This window comes from Dromiciops gliroides, chromosome 2 (assembly GCF_019393635.1).
Source record: "Dromiciops gliroides isolate mDroGli1 chromosome 2, mDroGli1.pri, whole genome shotgun sequence".
Classification (NCBI taxonomy): domain Eukaryota; kingdom Metazoa; phylum Chordata; class Mammalia; order Microbiotheria; family Microbiotheriidae; genus Dromiciops; species Dromiciops gliroides.
The window spans coordinates 477,817,326-477,839,082 of NC_057862.1; the positions used below are offsets into that span (position 1 = coordinate 477,817,326).

Consider the following 21,757-nt stretch of genomic DNA (forward strand, 5'->3'; position numbering starts at 1 on the left):
GCATCTGTTTCCCCATCTGTTGAACAGGAATAGCACAACTGACATACTCAGGTTGTGAGATTCAATTAAGTGTTTATGAAGCACTTTAAGGTTCATAGAGGAAAGGAGGTATAACTATAAAAGATCATCTTTAACAATGAACCATGGCTATATGTAAATCTCGTCTGGACAATTCCTTTGTATCTTTTTCATAACATCAAATTCTGAAATGAATCAGTGAGGTGTATTTCTGAACCAGTTTAACAAACTCTGAGTCCCTAAGTTTTCTGAATCCCTTTGTTTTCCCACAAAGCATGTCACCATCTAAGCCAATTATACAAAAGGGTAAAAGTCTAGGTTTCAGTAAGAAATTATAGGTAGTTACAACCAGAACATCTGAGACTAATAACTTCCCAAAAAAGTCACCCAAGAAATTGTAGTTTTAACAATGGCATAGGGGAATGTCCCTCTTCCTCCTACACAGAGCATAGCATATACTAAGGTATTTGCTGAAGAGACAGAGCAGGGACGATTTATTCGCTTTAAAGTGAGGACGGCTTACTTTAAAGCCGGACTAGTTTGTTATGTAGCTAGCCTTAGCAACTGCAGGGTGCTGAGGGACTACGTTAGAGATTGGTGAGGTCGCCCTGGAAAAGTGCTGATGCCACCTCTAGCTGCCCCTTGGGTAAATGACAGTAACAACAAAACACTGACAAAAGAACCAACAGGCTACCCCAGGCCTTGGCTTAACAATAATTCTGCCCCACCCCCAACACACAAAGCTACACTCTCCAGAAGAAAAAAAAAAGGGAAAAAAGGGGGGGCCTCCTGTAAATCCATTCCCACACCGCCGAAGAAGGGCACACTTCTAAGCAAAGGAAAGAGGTTGGGAGAGAACGGGGTTCTCGACACATCCACTCTGTCTACACCCTTCACTCTTAAGTCTTCGATGAGTGGGGAGGGAGGAAAGGAGTAAGGAAGCTGACTCGCTTTCTCCACTATGTAGTTTAGACAAGAGACTCTATAGCAGAAGGCGTGAGGGGGGGCAGGGGAGAGACTTCGCAGGGAGAGGACTCCCTCGAGTCTTGGGCTCTGGGAGGAGAAACACAGCGAAGAAAGGAAAGGGAAAAGAGAAGCGTGTCTTATCTCGAAGGCAGGCAGGCAAGCGAGTCCCCTCCCTCACGAGTAGGGGAAAAAAGGGAGGGAGGGTGCTACCCATGACTCAGAAAGAACGAAAGATGTCCCCTACCCATGGGTGGGGGGGGGGGGGGGAAGGTCTGCCCCCTTTCTATTCTCAGAGGTAAAAGGAGGAACTACCCGCCAAGGGGCATGGGCAGGGCTGCCTGCCCCTCTCCTGCCCTACTCGAGGGGTGAATGGGAGGCCAGGGGCAGGGCTCGGGGTTACCGACAGCTCCGGCCCCAGCTTCCGGGGCGGGATCGGTCAACTCGGCCCGAAGGTCGGAAAAAAAGGCGGGGGCCAAGAGGACTAATCCCGCGGGAGAAGCCACGGCAGGGAAGGACGGGCCAAGCCCCCCTTCTTCTCCGGCTCAGGCCGCCCGCCTCAAGCGGGCGTGCAGGGAAGCGCCTTCGCTCGGGACCGGGCCCGGCCCGCTCGCTCCGCTCCTCCCTGCCGCGCCGCGCCGCGCCCCGGGCCGCAGGGGGAGTCGCGGAGGCGGCGGTAGCCGCCTGGCTCAGCTCGGCTCGGCTCGGCCCGGGCCCTCCCGCCCTCCTACCTGAGGCTGTGTACCAGCTCCCGGCGTGACTGGCTTCCCGGCAGACCACTCGGTTGGACATCTTGGAACCTGTGCCGCCTATGGTGCACGAGGATGAATGAGGAGGCGGCGGCGGCGACGGCTGCAGGAACGGCTCGGGGAGGGGACGAGGCACCGCGGGCCCAGCCCAGGAGGAGGCGGCCGCGGGGAGGGGATCGGCCCGACCCAGGAGGAGGAGGAAGAGGAGGCGGCGGCAGTGGAGGAGGAGGAGGAAAAGAAGGAGATGGCGGCGGCCCCGTCCCGGATCACCATGCACGCGGACGGCTGCCAGAAGAAGGGGCCCGCGGCGGCCTCCCAGACCGCGGCAGAGCCCTGGCGCCGGCCCCCGGAGTTGCCACTTCTCCCCCTCGGGGGCAGGGCCCGCCGCCAAGCCGCCCCGACACCACTCTGCCCCCCCCGCCCTCGGGCGGGTACCGCCGCCACCGGTGACCCCACCCCCCTGACTCCACTCCCGCCCCTGGCCCCGGCCCCTCCGCGGCTCCCCTCCCCCAGCGCGCCCCGGGCCGGGCCGGCGCGCCCCGCCCCGCCGCGCTCCGCCCCTACCCGCGCCTGCCCTACCGCCCGCGCCAGGGCCTGGGAGACACCGAACTGTGGCCACTCAGGGCTGCATCGGAGGTCAGCCTTGGCCCCAGGAGGCGGCCGCGCATATGAAAATGGCCAGGGCCAGGGCCGGGGCCTCAGCTGAGGAGGTCGAGCTCGTGAAGAGCTAAGATTTCCTCACTCGCCACCTCCCCCCTCACCCTAACGAAAGCTGCCCACTGAGCATGCCCAGCTGCCGGCCAGCCGAACGTGCAGCTCTGCGTTCCCCTGGCGGGAGGGGAGGGGGGGGTGGCGCCGAAGGCAGGGACGGGGGGCTCCGGACCTATTAGGGGCCCTTCACCCCACCTCGGCCGGCCCTCCCGAACAGTCTTATATTTAGCAAAAAGGCGGCCTTCGTGGGTCGCCACGGTTTCCTTTACTGAGTAACTTTAGCCACGACAAGATGGGAGAGTTTATTAATATGGAGACAAATGGGGTTGATACAGTCCTGGAAGGATTTGTCCCCAAATGTGCTCCTTTCACGGTTTCAATTTTTACGGTGCAAGGTTTCCCAAAGCAATCCCAGTGTACCAAGGTGGACTATTCGTTTTGATGGAGGTATTCTTGGTCCCACACGTGGAGAAACAAGTCTTGAAACCACTCAGCGTCACCCAAAGCACAGGTTAAAAACTAGGATACTGAAGTAACATTCCACACTGGCCACTCTTTAGCACAGAGAAAAGTAGTGCATTTAACTCACCCAATAACATTTTTAATACTACTCTATTGATAATGCAAAAAAAAACTCCTATGCTCGGCTCTTTTCTACCTGTTTTCTTGAATGTCGTCACTTCCTTTTTTTATGAGATTCCACCAATATTTTCAGTTAAACTTAAAGTCTATAATCTGAGTTCCAGCCTCTTTGCTGGGATGAGATCCTCATTGGATCAAATATTCATCGATTTCCTCTTCAGTCTTTCCCCTCTCAACCCCTAAATTGGGGGGGGGGGGAGAAATCAAAATCAATATAATAAACCCACCTTTTGTGGCAGCCTAAAAGGACATACTCAGACGATGTACAATAACATTAAATCCTTCCAGGGACCTCTCAAAAACCCAAGGAAGGAGCAGACAAGTTTACTTAAGTACAGAAAGTCTAATGATACCTACATCTAGTGATATCAAATTGGTCCCTCCATTAAGAAGTACTATAGACCTCTAAGGATGGAATGATGCCAGCTTTTCTTTCTAATGATTGATAATTGTGTTTCTGTAGTGAAATGGAGAATTACAGCAAAATAAAAATGGCATCCTATTTTAAAGGTTCTGTAAATGAAAAACAGCATAAAGCATCTGTTCTATCAACAACCCTAAATGTCATTTCCACCAACATACATTATTTAGGATTAAGTTCTCTATTTAAAAAAAAGAAAAAAGCCCAGAATTTCAAAAAGTTTTTTTCTTACTGGTTAGCCTAGACAGATCAGCTGGGTCTCCACCAGTAATGCAGCTTGGTGAGGGGAACAACACTGGGCATACCTTCAGTGCCAGCATGACAATAGTCATACTACTTTAGATTTCATCTAGTAATACTGAGAAGCAGCAAGATGTAGTAGATAGGGAGCCAGCCTTGCATTATAACTTAGGTTTAAGTCCTGCTTCTGACAATTACCAGTTGTAGGCCCCATACAGCTAAGATTAAGTTAGAAGCATGTTTCTAATTTGTATAAGTAGAAGGAGCTTTCTAGCAGTGACATTCAGGCCAAAAAAAATCAGAACATTATTAAGTTTATAATACTGTAATTCAACTTATTTATTCACTGCTGATAGCATGAGTGACCCAAGTTTCTAAATATTGTATTTGATCTGGCCCTGAGGGAAAAAAAATACTAGAATACCAAATTAATTTTACCAATACCAATCTTAATCTAGATTGGGGGTAAGAAAAATCAAGTAAGGAAACAACTCATATCTTCATAATTTGTGTTAGAATTAGTATTATATTCCTGGTATCAACTAAAATTTAGACATAAACTTCTAGATTACAATAGCAATCAAGTATCAAACCTTAAGAAGTTAAAAAAAAAAACTTTTCAGGTGAGGCTGATTGTATCCAAGGTATATGGGTTCTAAGTCCTCCCTGACAACTTGCCCCAACCTGCTACTTAAGGAACTATTTTAGGTATCACTTAGGAAGGTTGGGGGACAGGAATAGGTGGCAGCAACCCAGGTCAAATATAAATGATGCTTGATTACCTACACCTCTCCTTCCCCAAACAGTAACAGCTGAAAGCTAACAATAACAAATTATTAAAAAACATTCCTTGAAAAGCTAATTTGGGGTAGGAAATAAATCAATAAGCATTTAGAAGACTATTATGTACCAAACACAGTGCTCAGTACTGGGAACACTAAATAAACAAATAAATAAATGAATGTAGAGTAGTCCCTGCCTTCAAACAACTTACACAAGGACCTCCCAGACAAAATCATCAGGGAAATTGCATTTACTAAGTATTTACAAAATAAATACAAGAGAACTAGTTAATTATCTCCATAGAGCAAAAATCCACTAATAATTGCATTGTTATACAATTTTATATTTAAAAGATATAAAGATATGTATCTAGTGTCAATTATATTTTAAGGAATCATTTCTAATTATATTTCCCTCTGAGTTTCCAAATTAGAGATGTATTTTTTTTACTATATGTTACACATTTTAGTTGTCAACCATAAACAATTGTAATTTAATTAAGCTAATGTATCAATTTCCAGGGAAAATGCAAATTTTTAAGAACCACAAGAAAAGTTGCCCAATAATCAGAAAGATGAAAATCATAACCACCTTGAGATAACATCTTACATACCCATAAAATAGAAACAAAAAATCATGAAATTCAGTTTTAACGTGTCAAGAAAAATAGGCACTCTTCAAGTGTTTGGGAGACTATGATAACATATAATAAAATTCACAAAATTAACCATTTTTCAGCCAGCAATTCCATTGCCAGTAATTTATGCTAAGACCATAAAAAGGGGAGGGGGGGTCTATCTAAACAAAATTATTTACTTATAATGGCATGCAACAGTAATAAATGCTTTATAATTGCATAAATGAGATACAACCTATAATTTCAATTATTAGAAAATGGCTGAATTATATATTAATTCCATGGAATTTTATAAATGTGAATATAATATGGAAAGACCAAATGAACTGATGAAAAATGGGATTGGCTGAACCAGTACCATGTACATACTGACTACAACTACTTTTTCAAATAAAACTGAAGTCAAAAGGTAATATACAGGGGCAGATAGGTGGCACAGTGGATAAAGCACCGGCCCTAGATTCAGGAGGACTTGAGTTCAAATCTGGCCTCAGATACCTGACATTTAACTAGCTGTGTGACCTTGGGCAAGTCACTTAACCCTCATTACCCCACCAAAAAAAAGGTAAAGACTTGGAAGCATAAGGACAGAGAACAGATTTTTTTTTCTCCTTTACCTTGCTAATTTACTTGGTTTGACTTTGGTAAGTGAAAATACATATTACTGTATATTTGTTTGATTTTTGTGAGAATTAAATTTAAAACAAAACATGTAAACACCAAGGCAGATTCATAAAAACTGAATAAACCAGACAATGAAAAATTTGGTGTATCTGATTTCTTCAAACATTTTATTAAGTACCTATACACCGGGCACTGTGTATGCAAAGATAACACCATTCCTCTGCTCTCAAGGATTCACAATCTAACCCATTTGGAAATAATAGCACCTTAAGATTATAAAGCACTTTGCAGTCTCCAGAAGTGTTATATGTATGTTCTTACATTTGTAATAACCCTGTGAGGTATTTAAATATTATCTCCATCTTAGAGATGAAGTAGCTGAAAGACTAGTAATGAGCCCAAGTATTCTGACTCCTACTACATGATGTTACAACTGCGGAAATGACAAAAACCAATATTTCCAGATTTCTCTTACTTACATAAAAACAAGTTTGACAGATGCATATCAGTACTACTTTTCTTTAGTAGACCTAGTTCTGTTATGCCATTTCCTGCCTTTTTTTATTTCTGCAAAAACTTTTTAATACTTTTAGTTGGAGACATGAAACTCGTGGATTTTCTTTTAAAAGAGTGTAACTTTTTCCTTGTCTATCTTAAAACCATTTTCTCCAAAGAATATCCATAAAATCTCTTTCCCTGGGTTGATGGGTTACCTCAACATCTCCACAAAAAGCAGAACAAGCAAATGCATCAGAGCCTTGGGTGCCACATGATTGCTTAGGGAAGCAACTAAAGAACAATGCTACTTTTTAATTGGCTATGAAGTACCTATTTGGAGACAGCCAGGTTAAGGCAAGATAGTGAGTTAGGTAGGAATGACAAACTGTATACCTTTTTAAATACTCAAGCTTTGATAGTATCCTTCCTCTGTGCTATATTTTCATTGTGCTGTAAATCAATACATTATAAAATGTAGCCAAAAGGAAATTATGATGCAAAAATGATCAGAAATAGGATCAGTGCTACCTATGAAGCAATACCCAAACAATACACAAATATCCTCAATAAAAACTGCTTTCCAATAATCAAATTTTTAGCAATTTATTCTGAAGGTTGATTTTAAGACAATGTGAAAAAATAAAAACAAAGAATATGCTCATTAAATAAGTATGTTCATTAAATAAAGAATAAGGGAAGTATGTTCCCTTCTGGAGTTACTGAAACAAGATCTGTGGTCCTGAAGATTTATATATTTTCAAAAGAAAAAAAAAGGAATCATGGCAATATAAACTGCCTCTTAATCATATATATCTACAGTAACAACCAAATTCTTTTATTCTTTTCCCGAAATTAGTTTCGATCCTCAAATTGTGACTTGTTTTTTAAAAGATACGATGCTAGAAATTCAATGGGATTTGGAGGTCTGAAAAGAAAAAGAGATCCAAGATTTAGAATCTATTCCAGATGTATCTATCCAAGGAAACTATTATAAAAATGACACTGTATTGTTGCCCTGTAACAAACATTTAACACAATTCAGAAATAAAAAATTTCTTACCAAAATTCAAACAAAAAGATGTGTTTATTCTATTTCACTGTAACACAAGAAAATCATTTACTTCATTGGGAAATAGCCACATATTTCTCTAAATTTAAATTGATAATTATTTTGGTTTTCATCTTCACTCCTAATTAAAATATAATATTTTCTATCTTCATTCATGAGAAGGCATCATGCTGTAGTGTAGAAAACTGTCTTCAGAACCAATAAAACTTAGGCTTTAGTCTCACCTTTAAGACATACTGGTGTGTGTGACCCTAAGCAATTCTTAAACTTCTTAAGCGTTCTAGGCAACTCTCAAACTATAAGATGCATTGTCAGAGGAAGTTTCCTCACTGAGAGTTCCTTATAGCAAAGAAATTATAGGTCCAGTCAACATCCCTATCCCACAAATACATGGGCAGGCTTCATAACAAAGTAATAAGATGGGGTTGTAAAATAAATGTACCACAACTCATACATCCAAATGCATGCTAGCCCCTTCAAAGTAATCACCGGGCATGGTTGTCCACAATTCCAGCAACAATACTATTGACCAAAAAAATTTTAGAACCCTCTTCTAAAGTTAACTTTCAGAGCCCAGTACATATTTCAAAATATGCTTAGTTGAATGAAGTCTTCATCTTGTGAAGGTGGTTTTGATTTTAGAAACAAAACAAAACTTATTCAGAGAGAAGTCTCATGAGTAAATGGGTAATTAAGCTGGAAAATATCATTTGTAGTTAAAAAATAAAAGTTATAAAATGAAAAGGATGATTTTCTTTTGCTTCTAATAAATGGTTCTAAAGGCAAAAGCAAAGATCCAAAAATTATTTAAACAACTTAATTCAACAATACATATTAAGGGGAGATTCAAAGGGGCAAAAAAGAGTCCCGAAATTCAAAGACCTTACTTTCTCTGCTGGGGAGTTAAGAAAGATCTCTTGAAAGAGGTGGTACCTTACATATGCTTTGAAGGAAGCCAAGAATTCCACAAGATGAAAGTGAGGAAGGAGGGTGTCTAGACATCAGGGACATCCTGTGTAAAGGCAGTGAGGCAATAACTTCTATGGAAAAACCTAGAAAGCCAATGTAGCTAGAATGGAAAGTACATGATGAAGAGTAACGTGAAGTAAAACTGGAGAGTTAGATGGGAAAGTCAGATTGTAGAAGGTTTTAAACACCAGGCTTCAGAGTTTGTATTTGATCCTAGGGGCAATAGGGAGCCACTAATAATTTTTGAGAGGGGAAAAGGTGGTTTGATATGGTTGCATCTATGTTTTATGAATATCAATTTGGAAGTTATTAGAAAGAAAAAACCAGAATCCAATAAAGTACTGCATATCAATATCAATTTGAAGTTATATGGAGGATAGATTAGAAGGAAAAGACTGGAATCCAATAAAGAGAGGGAATGATCAGGGGGGCAAGCTCCCAGAGGAAAAGAGGAGTGGAATCAAGAATATAAGGGGAGGGGTTGGTATTGAAAAAGAGGAGGCCCACCTCCTTATCAAGAACTGGAGGAGAGGAGCAAATGGAGACTGATAAAGAAGCATTTTGAAATACAAAGTGAGTTCATGACAAATAGCCCCTATTTTCTCAGAAGAACAAAAAGGGAGGTCCTCTGGTGAGAGAGATGTAGGTAAGGGGTAGTAATAGGAGTCTGATGAAAGAAAAAAAAAGGTTGGAATAGTCATTGTGGAGGGTATGATATAATTAATCAGAGAAAGATTGCCACATAGGCAGTAAAAGCACAGCTGAGGGGCGGCTAGGTGGCGAAGTGGATAGAACACTGGCCCTGGAGTCAGGAGGACCTGAGTTCAAATCCGGCCTTAGACACTTAACACTTACTAGTTGTGTGACCCTAGGCAAGTCACTTAACCCCAACTGCCTCACCAAAAAATAAATAAATAAACAAACAAAAAGGCACAGCTGAGATAATTTACATCTGTAGTAAACCCAACCAGCACATTTCTGACTTACTCTAGAAGTGCTCATATACACAGAGAAGGTGGATTTTGGTGTTAAACAGGATCTGGTTCAGGCAAGGTAAGAGTACAGCAGGTGAGGGCAGCTAGGTGGCTCAGTGGATAAAGCACCGGCCCTGGATTCAGAAGGACCTGAGTTCAAATCTGGCCTCAGATACTTGACACTTACTAGCTGTGTGACCCTGGGCAAGTCACTTAACCCTCATTGCCCCACTAAAATAAAATAAAATAAATTGGTTAAAAAATAAAAAATTTAAATTTAAAAAAAAAAAAGAGTACAGCAGGTACAAGGGTACCTGACAGAATATCTAAAATGTTTCAACTCAGGGTCAAGACTGTGAAAGAGTCATAGAGAGGATAAAGAATAGGTTATAGGCCATTCTGGAGAGCGGTTTGGAATTATGCCCAAGGAGCTATAAAGCTGTGCATACCCTTTGACCCAGCAATACCACTATTGGGTCTTTTTCCCAAAGAGATCATAAAAAAGGGAAAAGGACCCACATGTACAAAAATATTTATGGCTGCTCTTTTTGTGGTGACAAGGAATTGGAAATCTAGGGGCTGCCCATCAATTGGGGAATGGCTGAACAAGTGGTATATGAATGTAATGAAATTCTATTGTGCTGTAAGAAACGAAGAGCAGGCAGATTTCAGAGAAACCTGGAAGGACTTGCATGAACTGATGATGAGTGAGATGAGCAGAACCAGGAGAACACTGTACACAGTATCATCAACATTGAGTGTTGATCTACTGTGATGGATTATATTCTTCTCACCAATGCAATGGTACAGAAGAGTTCCAGGGAACTCATGATAGAAGAGGATCTCCAAATCCAGGGGAAAAAAAAAAAAAGAAGAACTGTGGAGTATAGATGCTGAATGAACCATACTATTTCTTTGTTTTTGGTGCTGATGTTTTTCTATTTTGAGGTTTTTTTGTCATTGCTCTGATTTTTCTCTTATAACATGACTAATGCAGAAATATGTTTAATGTTAGTGTGTGTGTGTGTGTGTGTGTGTGTGTGTGTGTGTGTGTGTATAAAACCTGTATCAGATTATCTGCTGTCTAGGGGAGGGGGTAGGGAGGGGAGGGAGAAAAATCTGAAATTGGAAAGCTTGTATAAACAAAAGTTGAGAACTATCTTTACATGTAACGGGAAAAAAAATAAAATACTTCATTAATTTAAAAAAAATAAAAGAAACGATGAACAGGCAGATTTCAGAGAAACCTGGAAGGACTTGCATGAACTGATGGTGAGTGAGAGAACATTGTACACAGTATCATCAACATTATGTGTTGATCAACTGTGATAGACTTGATTCTTCTCAGCAATCCAACAGTACAAGATAGTTCTGAAAGACTCATGATGGAAAAGGCTCCCCAAATCCAGAAAAAAAAAAAAAAGAACTGTGGAATATCAATGCATATTGAACCATACTATTTCTTTTGTTTTTAGTGCTGTTGTTTTTCTTTTTTGAGGTTTTTCCTTTTTGCTTTTATCCTTCTCTTATAACGAGTAATGCAGAAATATGTTTCATGTTATTGTATATATATAAAACCTATATCAGATTACTTGCTGTCTTGGGGAAGGGGGGTGAGAAAAATTTGAAACTAGACATCTTATAAAAACAAATGTTGAAAACTATTTCTACATGTAACTGGAAGATAATAAAATACTTTTATAATTTTTTTTAGGTTATAGCACTCAAAAGGTTCCACTTCACACTCCTCAGATTGGCAAATATGACCAAAAAAAAAAACCCCAACAATTGTTAGAGGAGCTATGGAAGGATAAAGAATGATAACAGAATAGTGAATTAGTTCAACCATTCTGGAAAACAATTAGAAACTATACACTAAAAATCACTAAACAGTACACATACTCTTTAACCCAACAATACTGCCATGCCATGAGGCATTTATTCCATAAATGAGCACCTCAAATTTGGCATGTCCAACACAAAACTCAAAATGTTTCCCCCTAAATCCATCCTTCCTCCAAACTTGTTTCTGTTAACACCACCAAGATCCTTCCCAAGAAAGTTAAGGGCACATGTACAAGAATGTTTATAAGCAGCATTTTTGTTGTAGCACAGAACTGGAAATAGGAGGAATGGCTGAACCAATTGTGGTATATGAATGTAATTAAATATTATGGCACCATAAGAAATTATGAATTTAGATAAATGTGGTAAGACATATGAACTGATACACTGTAAAATAAACAGTATAAATGAAGGAAAAAGCATTTATTAAGTGCTTACTATATACTAAGAACCAGTGATATAAATAGAAAAAATGAGACAGTACTTGCTCTCAAGGAGTTCAAACTCTAATAGAGGAGTTATAAAAGAAAATTCAATGACAAAGTGGATGTAAAGGCCTGGAAGCCTTAAAGGTATATTGGTCAGAACAGATTTAGGTGAATTAAAGCAAAAGAGACTAAAAAAATAGGAGGCTGTGGTCAAAGAGATGAATTTCAGAGTTCTGGATGAGGGAAGTGAAATAATTACAGATATTGATCATATCAAGGGCATGGCCATGCCTCCGTATGGATATGGTAAAATAAATATGGAGGTCACAAAAGCTGAAGAGATCAATGAACAGGAAAGGCAAGGTGTTTGAGCCTGTACTAAAATGTAAATTAAAGTCATTCAACTAAGAAAGCAAGGCTTAGAGTAGAAAGGAAGATAAAATAAAGAGGCAACATTCTGAAACAAGTTTAAAGCCTCCACAAGGTGACTACATCAAAGGAGATCACACCCATTTAAATGTATAAGTTAATCTCATTACCTTATAGACACTTCTTAAATTGTGGTTTTACATTGGAACAATTTTAAACACCATCATCTTGGAACACATGAAGCTTACTATTATCATCTGACCATTTTATGATTTTTGTACCACAATTTATTGCATTTCAGAAGTCTAAATATCTGGATTTGAGGCTAATAATGGCATGTATCATTTGTCACACTACAGCATAATCTATTACATTAGAACTATACTTGGGGCAGCTAGTGTCACAGTGGATAGAGCACCAGCCCTGGATTCAGGAGGACCTGAGTTCAAATCCAGCCTCAGACACTTGACACTTACTAGCTGAGTGACCCTGGGCAAGTCACTTAACCCCAAGTACCTCACCAATAAGAACTATACTTGACAGAAGTACTAACAACCTGCATAGCTAGTCTAAATACTAGATAATACTCACCTCTTCAAACCTGAGATATGTTGTTGTACTGTGGTAAATTTTCAAATTTATCTCTGACGAAATTTAAACTCATTACACTAGAATATAATGGACACTAATATAACTAACTTCATTATCAAAAATATATTTTCCAATCGATCTAATTTACCTAAAAGAAATCAATTAGTTGGAGTTATGGAAAGAATAAAGAGGCAGAAAAAGGAAAAATAACTGTAAAGCCAATGGTGTTGCAAATCAAGATGATTTCCAATTTTACTCTAATTTAATCTACTTAATTTACAGGCAATGACATACAAAGATTGTTAACTTTACAAACAGATTACCTTTACTACATAATGAAATGTAAATTACAGTCAAGCAACAAATACTAGAGTAAATCTACTCCTCATTTTAGCCCCTCAGGTAACTTGAGGGAAAAGCAGTAGCATAAATAAATGTATTATCATCACCCCTACTTCTTGCATCCTCTTGCTATCACTGTCCAATCGACCCAGAGAATACTCTGGATAAAGATAACTCTAATGGTATCTCTCTAAATAGCAAGACCTCTCATAATTTCCCTTAAGATCTCTTTCTGAAAGACCTATGAAGTATCCAGGAACAGGAAAGGGAAAGAAATGGCATGGAAAACCATTCCTATCATGCCCAAATTAGCTCTGGGTTAATCTGGCTACCTAAAAAAGGTACAGGACCTAAAAAAGAACAGGACCAAAATATCATCTATTGTCTCTACTTAGACTCAACCTCAGGTTTATAAGTACTTACAACTCATAGACTTGATTTGAAATGTGAAATACTTAAGTTAACATACATAGAGTACTTTAATGAAAAATATAAATCATTTGCAAAAGGATTTAAAATCAAGACTGCATGTTATCTCACCTTTCTTTTGCAAGGACAGCAAGTCCCTGTAATAAAATAGGTACAACTGTCTGATCCAAGTAGGCACGAGTTGGCAATGACTGAAGGTCCACCTTCTGTTTTGATGACTTTTCTGCATTAATCTTCTCATTTTCCACTATTCGCTAATAAATTAAAAAACAATGTATTAATCTGACATGTTAAATTATCTTGGGTGACAAAAATAAACTAAGGAACAGATTAAGTATCTCAAGACAGATCAATAACTGTTTTTCAATTAGAACACTTCAATTTCCAAATCTCTCTCTCTTCCAAGAACCTACCCAAATTTCTCTCATCAAATTTCACTTAGATTACTTCTCCCCTTATGCCCATAGCTGCTAATTGTCTATCTTTGTAATATCATCAGACTTTTCTCTTTTTACTTCTGTTTTTACAATGCACTTTGTATTTCTGGCAACAAATATTCCTTCTCTTTTTCCATTAAAATATATTCTTATAACTTTTACTTAACCTCTCTACCTTGCAACATCCCTCAAAACCCAAAAGCACTGTTTAAGCTTTAAAAGTTTCCACTTGAGGGGGCAGCTAGGTGGCAAAGTGGATAGAACACGGGCCCTGGAGTCAGGAGTACCTGAGTTCAAATCCGACCTCAGACACTTAACACTTACTAGCTATGTGACCCTGGACAAGTCACTTAACCCCAATTGCCTCACCAAGAAAAAAAAAAAGTTTCCACTTGACCCCAACCAACTTCCAGGACACTACAATCATATGTGGTTGAAATATTTTAATGGATTCTCAATTTGGTGTCTTTATAATTAAGTATTTCAGAAATTTAGAGGGTGAGTCATAAAAGGCAGTTAGAAATATACTTAGAAATGGCAATGTTAGAAATATATGAAGAATAAAAGTTGTCATCCATAGCATATGAAGTGTTGTCTGTGAACACCATAGTAAAGGATGTTGCCCAAATAAAGGAGCATACAAAAGACAGCACTTCCATGAAGGCAACTTATCTTTGACAAAAATAGATAGTACTATTTTAGAGATGGAGAAACTATTAACCATGTGGATAGAAGCCCAAATTCAGAAGAATATTCCTTTAAGCTTGATAATTCAACCCAAGGCTCAAAGCCTCTTTGAAGGTTTAAAGGTAAAGGACCCTGAAGGAACACCAGGTATTTACAGCAGGCAGGGGTTGCTTTGCATGATTTCAAAATTGTGCAGGATTTCATAATAAGCAAGTATCAAGAGAGGCTGCTAGCGCAGGTACTGAAACCACAAAGAAGTTCCCAGAGTTACTACAAAAAATAACAGATGGAAGTACTTGCTTACTGGAACAAATCTTTAGTGTAGATGAAACTGGCCTATTTTATCAGAGAATTCCATTTTCAACTTACATCTTGGTCAAGGAAAAAACTATACCAGAGCATAAGGCTTAAAAAAATAGAATTACGGGCAGCTAGGTGGTGCAGTGGATAAAGCACTGGCCCTGGATTCAGAAGTACCTGAGTTCAAATCTGACCTCAGACACTTGACACTTACTAGCTGTGTGACCCTGGGCAAGTCACTTAACCCCCATTGCCCATAAAAAAAAAAATAGAATTATTCTTCTGCCTGAGGGGAATGTATCTGGGACTTGCAAATTTAAATCTGTTCTTGTGCATCACTCAGAAAATCCCAGAGCATTGAAAAAAAAAAAAATCAGCAAAGCAACATTACCCACGAATTATTTCACTAATCCTAAAGGATGGATAACTCTTATCTTTGAACAAAAGTTTATGTACTGCTTCATTCCTTCCCCATTTGTATAATTTTAATGAAAATATACAAGTGTTCTACCTTCCCCCTAATGCTACCTCATTATTTATAACCTATGGATCAAGGAGTGATTTCAAATTTCAAAGCAAACATATGATTTATGTACTACATTTGCCTAGACAAATGCAGCCTTGGATGCAGATAAGGAGATGACACTGAGAGATTTCTGGAAGTTCTTTAATATTTACTATGCAATCCAGAGTAATGCTCAGGCATGGGAAGATATAACAAACACATATGGAGAGAGTTAGGAAAAAAGTGTGCCCATAGTTCATGCCCAAGTTTTGTGGATTTTATAAAGATGAAATATTTGAATAAGTGAGAAAAAAAGACTAAAATTCGCCCTAGAATTGGCGCAAGAAGTAGATGAAAATGATGTGGAGTTGATTGTGTCTCATGGAGAAGAACTGCCCAATGAGGATCTGATTGAGCTGCTAGCTGCAAAGACTGAAGAAGAAAGAGAAAATTCAGAACCTAAGGCCAAACCAAAAAGGTTCACAATGAAACAGTTGGTAAAGCATTTCATCATTTGAGTGAATTTTTTTCTTGTATTGAAAGTTGGGTTGAAGTACTTCAAAAACTAGTTGAGAATATTGCTTGCAATTGTTAAATATATGATGGGGGAAAAGAAAGCCATTGTCCAAACATCTCTCAATATCTACATAAAAAAAGGTGAACAGCAACCTCTAATAATAAAGACTGGGTGAAGTAGGTGGAGAAGCGGCAACATATTGCACACCTATGTCAACTTTACCATATATTATTGTGTGTACTTTATCCTTAACTTTACCTTTCATTTCATAATTCTGTTTATAATCATGATACAGTAGTTAATATGTCTGTATTTTAGTACATTTTATAACGCATAAAGGTATGATTTTGTGTATGGCTTTGTTATATAGGCTAAGTGAAATGAGTAGATATGACAAATTAGCATTATGTAAAAATCTTTTTACATAAGTATGCTGAACAGTCCATTTATGTAAATTGAGAACTGTCGGTACAGAGAAAATAGGACAACTGGGAACTTGGTTCAAGATCAATGCCAGCGTTTATAGATGAAAACCAGGGCATCAAACAGAGTGGAACCAATGTGCTTAAGTTTTTATCATGACCTATCACATTTTAACACATCCAACTAAGTATGAAATTTACAATTTGAGGAAGGAGCAATAACACTTAAGAAAATGAAGTCATTTAACCTCTGGGTTAAGCCTGAGCCTTAGTTTCCTTATCTGCAAAACACAGAGGTCCACACTGGGTGATGTGTAAAGGTCCCTTCCAGCTTTAAAGCCTATAATATTATAATCCTTCAATTCAAAAAGCAACTGAATTCATTTATTCATTGAAAAAGCATCTGTTATCTGACCAAATGCATAAAGAAGAAATCCACACAGGAGGTAACCCAATTTTAAAAGATATCTAGGAATGGATTTTTTAAGATGCCTTAAAAAAGGGAATATGTCAAAGGAATGGAAATTGCTTCAAGTGCTTTGACAACAATGACAAAAAAGTAGCCAAGAAATCATCACCAACCACCAACTAGTCATCACCATGTGCCTGCTTTTTAATCTTAATATATTTACAATAGTAATGTATACGTGTATAGGTATGTACATATGTGTATATATGCATACACACACATACACATAAAGAATATCCTAGATAACACAACAGTAGGATAGTTTTTATAGATATTTTCTATAGTGGATCAATTTTGCAATCATTTTTTAAAAACTATTATTTGTGACGAGAAAAAATTGTCACAAAGGCTCTCCTCAAAAAAGATGTCTTTTCAAGTATATCTTAAATTATACAAAACTATAACAGATACAACTACAAAGATAACCTTGTTCAATGATCCACTGACAACAGGTTAATGAAAAAAGATTCATGCTCAACCAAGGAACTCACCAGTGTCATAAAGAAAATAATAATATAACTCACATTTATTAAGTACTTTAAGATTTATAAATTGGTTTCCTCATAATCACCCTGTGAGGCGGGTAATAAAAGTACTATCATTTCACATTTTACATTAAAAAATCCCTTGCTGATGTTAAGTTCTTCAATGTTCCTATTCATATATGAATGAAACTGTACTAACTACATCAAGCCCAAAATATTATAATGCCTCTTAAGTGAAATTCACAGAATCTGTTAAAATAGTCTAACAATCACAGCAAAAGAAAAAAAAAGGCATGTAAAATACATATTGCAGAGACTTGGATATGCAATTGCACAAATTAGTCCAGACATATATAAATTTATGGACAATCAGCTGAGCCAGGAACTGAGTAAAAAAGTTAGGGCTGAAGCACATTTGAGAAATATTAGAGTACTTATCTAATTATCTAAAACTGATACAAAAGTCCCATCTCTGTTACATTAATATTCTCTTAGTGGTGCTATCTTGAAATGAATTGTAGAACATAATCTTATACGAATCAAAAATCACAAGAGGGGCGGCTAGGTGATGAAGTGGATAAAGCATCGGCCCTGGATTCAGGAGTACCTGAGTTCAAATCCAGCTTCAGACACTTGACACTTACTAGCTGTGACCCTGGGCAAGTCACTTAACCCCCACTGCCCCGCCAAAAAAAAAAGAAAAAAATCACAAGAGCCTCAAATGGCAATGAAAAGTAGACTGAAACTTATTACCAACAATAACCATCACTTGCTGGTATCACCTGAAACATCTCTAGGACACAGGTGACCAGAAAAAGAGATTTGCTGGTCATGTAGTAAGAATGAGACACAAAAGACTGATTGCTACAGTGGTATCCTAGGGATACTATAAGAGGTTAAAAAAAAACCAAGAAAAAGGGAGCTCTGGGGTATTCTGTATAGAAACGTGGAAAAGAATTGTATGCGATAAGCATGCAATGGAATGTGGAAAATATCCAATGGCAGTGTAACATACACATTACATTATACAAAAACTGTTATTTGGGCTCAATTTGTAACAAAGATACTTCTGATCATTATGCCTACAATTTAACTATTTTTTTAAATGCTCCTCCCTTTTCTCCTGTATAAATTCACCTGTTCATTCCACACCAAATTCCTAGACTACATTTTATACATCTAAATTCTGAAAATCGTTGTGGTTGGGTCTCTGTCCTATAACAAAAACTGTCATCTTTCTGCAGAAGGCAGAAAGAGAAAAGGCAACATAGAATTCAATATTTATTTAAAGTTATATCACTACCTAAACCTTTAAAGAGGTAAAAAAGCTAAGAACACAACATTTATTTATGCCAAGAAGTATACCATTATATAGTTTAATAATAAAGCTGAAACCAAAACTTCAAATAGGAAACATAACAAGTACCAGTTATCCTAAAAGTTAGCTATGTACTAAATTACAAGAAATTCCTTTCACTAATTATATTTTAGTTATAACCCTAAGTTAATCTATTTCAATAACTCAGAAAATAAAGGATGAAAAGTAGAAAAGAGCTGGGGCTATGCCTTAAGTTCGAATCACTTGTCAAGGAGGTGAGTACTGATACCCAGGAATGTCACATGGGTGCAAAATACAAGCAAGCCATGTTGCCCTACACCTGATCCATCCCAATGTTACATCAAAAATTATATTCTATATTGTTAAAAGTGGATGATCTAATTCATCAATACAAAAAACCCAGCTTAGTCTATGTTAAAAAATAACTACTATTTATATAGCCTTTTAAGATTTACAGAGCACTTTATAAATATCTCATTTTTATCTTTATGACAACCCTGAGAAGTAGTTGCAAATCACCCTCATTTTACAGGTAAGAAAACTGAGACAGACAGCATTTAAGTAACTTGCAATGAGTCACAAAGCTAATTAAGTGTCTGAGACTATATTTGAATTTAGGATTTCCTGACTCCTAAGTCCAACATTCTATCCATTTTGCCTTTTAGTACTGATCACAAAATTTCTGGAGTCAGAGGATCCAGAAGCTCTGCTAGCAACTAGGTTCGACACCTCAGTAAGTCACTTCACCTTCCCAGCCTCAGCTTCCTCATCTGAAAATGATGAACAAATATAATAAGTGCCAAATACTGTGTTAAGTGCTAGGGACAGAAATAAAAGCAAAGCAAATAAATAAATAAGTCTCTGTCCTAAGAAGGAAAGACAACAATTATAGAGGAACGGTGGCCAAGGAGTATTTTGGGCAGTGAAGTCAAAGGGGTGTTAACTGGTTAATTTTTAAAGATCCTTCCAGCTCTAAATCTTCTATCCTACTAACATAACACTAGAAAATCTACCAGCTATCTCATCAAAGCCAATTCTGAGAATGCTAAAATTTGGAAAGTGCTTTTTCAATCCTACTTCAATTAAATCCCACTGACATCAGGTCCACTAGCCCTGAAATTTCCAAATATGTCCCTTCCTTCTTTCACTTACTTTAAAATAATGTTCACCCATCTGATTTTCCATGAAATCTTTTTTATTAAGTACCTTCCTCTGTTCACTATATCAAAAAAATTAAGTACCTATCATGTGCAAAGGATCCTCTTATTGTTAATATATATTATCCCTATAATACATAACTTTATAAAACAAAATAAAAATGAATAGAATTTTATGAGATTATATAATGTTAAAAAGAATTCTCCCTTACAATATTATATATACATATTTGTGTGTATAGATATACAAAATGCATATCTATACACATATATATAACATATACATGCACAACATGCATGATATGCATTTATACATGTATAAAAATATGTGTAATATATACTGGAAAACAAATTCACTGGAAAAGAAAAGGAGGTATGTGCTTTACTGTCATTTATAATGCATAAACCTCCTTTTCTTTTCCAGTGAACTTATCTTCCTTTCCCCTTTAGATTGTCTAATGGCTGGAATTGTTTCTGTTTTCTTTGTTACATTTCTGCAACTAGCACAGTGCTTGGCACATAGTAGCTTCTTTGTGAATACTTGTTGAATTGAACTAAATGTATCCAAACAGCAATTCCTATAGTATTCCGAATTTGTTGGCCTATTAATGTTATCTAGCAACCAAATGAGTCATCAGAGAAAACCTTTTGATTACTTAAATAAGTTAAACAATGATGGACAGATTAATCAATCAACAAACATTTATTACATATCTACTAAATGCCCAGCACTATGGTAGGTGTAGCTATAAAAACAAAAATAGAAAGTTCCTACCCTCAAAGAGCTTACATTCTAACAGAGGAAACAACAGGTATAAATGAAAATAAATACAAAGTATGTGCAAGGTTAATACAAAGTAACTTTCAGAGGGCAGTAGCAACTGAAGGGATTAGAAAAGGCTTCATGTAGGCAACAGCATATGGACGGAGCTCATAGCCACCACCACTACCCACCAAAAAAAGTAATCTGACAACTTTCAGAAATGTTTTCTTCAGTTCGGTTTTAATAAGCCTATTTGATAGATGCAAAAGAAGCTAAGTACACTGTATATTATAGGACAGAGAATCCAAATGCAATAAAAACAGTCAGTAAAATTAAAACATCAAGTATATACTACCCCTGTAAAAGACACAGAATTCGAATGCAATAAAAAGCAAATTGTCACTAAAATTAAAATTTACAGCTAGCATATACCATCACCAGCATCCAGATCGCCCTCATTTGCAAGTCTAACAGAAACAAAAACAAACATTCCCGGTTACAACCGGAGAAGTATTACTAGTCAAAGTGGAGAGTTTGTTACCTCGACGTTTTCTGTGAGGCCATACTCAGAGTGAGGATTTTCTGAAACCTACAAGAAAAGACAAGGGTCAGCGCACAGCCCCGCAGCCTCCGGCGGTCCCGCGCCCCCTCCCACCGCAGGCCCCCGAGTACCGGTGTCTGTCCCTCCAGCAGCTGTTCTGGCTCCATGACGCGGGCCCTGCAAGTGGCCGGCTCGGGACGCGAGTCTGGGGAAACAAGGAGAGACCCGCGTCAGTTACCACCAGAGAGCTGGGGGGTGTGGGGGTGGGGGCGGCGGAGGGGCTGGGACGGGAGGGAAAGGACTGGGTCAGGAACCGGGGGCTGGGAGGGCCCCGCCCCCGCAGCTCCCTGCCGGAGCCCCGGGACGGCCCGCGGAGCTGACCAGGAGAACGCGAGGCCGCCCGCCCGCCTGCCCAGAGCGGCGCGGGAGATAGCGCACAACCCCGGGTCGGGCTACAGAGAGGAGCTGGGAGGGAAAGACGCTCGTTACCGCGCTCAACTCGAACCGCGCCCAAAAGCCTTGCACCGCACCTCCGTCTCCCTACCGCAAACCGCTCGGGCCGGCCGTAAAGCAAGGACGTCGCACGAGTGCCGCGCCTGCGCAGAATACAGTTTCCCCAGAGCTGGCTGCAAAAAAGGAGGGCGGTAAAGAAAACCGCGTGTCCAGGGGTCCCCGTGACCCTTCCCGCCGCTGGTGGTCCCCCCCAGAGCGTGACGAGGAATGGGTTATCGGGTGCTCCTGATGAGGCGGGCATGGGCCCGTCGGTGCAGCCGCCCAAGTCTGCTCAGCCTGGTCTAGGATAGGTATCTGCGCTGCGAGCCAGCGATACCCGG

General features: G+C 39.0%; 2 protein-coding genes across 3 annotated transcripts in view; both read right to left on the reverse strand.

Annotated features, from left to right (window-relative positions):
* The window catches only part of MEMO1 (mediator of cell motility 1), a 137,292-nt gene extending 135,126 nt beyond the window's left edge, over positions 1 to 2,166 (reverse strand). The window contains exon 1 of the mRNA XM_043984963.1: positions 1,713 to 2,166. Coding sequence (XP_043840898.1) covers positions 1,713 to 1,773 — 61 coding nt within the window. The 5' untranslated portion in view covers positions 1,774 to 2,166. The remainder of the gene's footprint in view (positions 1 to 1,712) is intronic.
* A 3,772-nt stretch (positions 2,167 to 5,938) lies between these two features.
* DPY30 (dpy-30 histone methyltransferase complex regulatory subunit) lies at positions 5,939 to 21,512 on the reverse strand. 2 transcript variants are annotated; one of them, XM_043989697.1, is made up of 5 exons: positions 21,455 to 21,512; positions 21,056 to 21,129; positions 20,925 to 20,972; positions 13,414 to 13,556; positions 5,939 to 7,211 (listed from the first exon to the last, which is right to left on the reverse strand). In XM_043989697.1, the coding sequence occupies exons 2-5, from the start codon at positions 21,089 to 21,091 to the stop codon at positions 7,139 to 7,141; spliced, it is 300 nt and encodes a 99-aa protein (XP_043845632.1). In that variant the 5' UTR covers positions 21,092 to 21,129; positions 21,455 to 21,512; the 3' UTR covers positions 5,939 to 7,138. The 2 variants fall into 2 exon arrangements, with proteins under 2 accessions (XP_043845632.1, XP_043845631.1); XM_043989696.1 differs by having other exon boundaries at positions 21,414 to 21,496.
* Positions 21,513 to 21,757: the final 245 nt, after the last annotated feature.

Bases quoted from the DNA above. Each gene is read 5' to 3' on its own strand.
- DPY30 (XM_043989697.1), bottom strand. From the start codon at position 21,091: ATGGAGCCAGAACAGCTGCTGGAGGGACAGACACCG. The intron at 20,973-21,055 runs GTACTCGGGGGC...CTTTTCTTGTAG, and splicing joins TGCTGGAGGGACAGACACCG to GTTTCAGAAAATCCTCACTC. The intron at 13,557-20,924 runs GTAACAAACTCT...TTAATTTATTAG, and splicing joins GCCTCACAGAAAACGTCGAG to CGAATAGTGGAAAATGAGAA.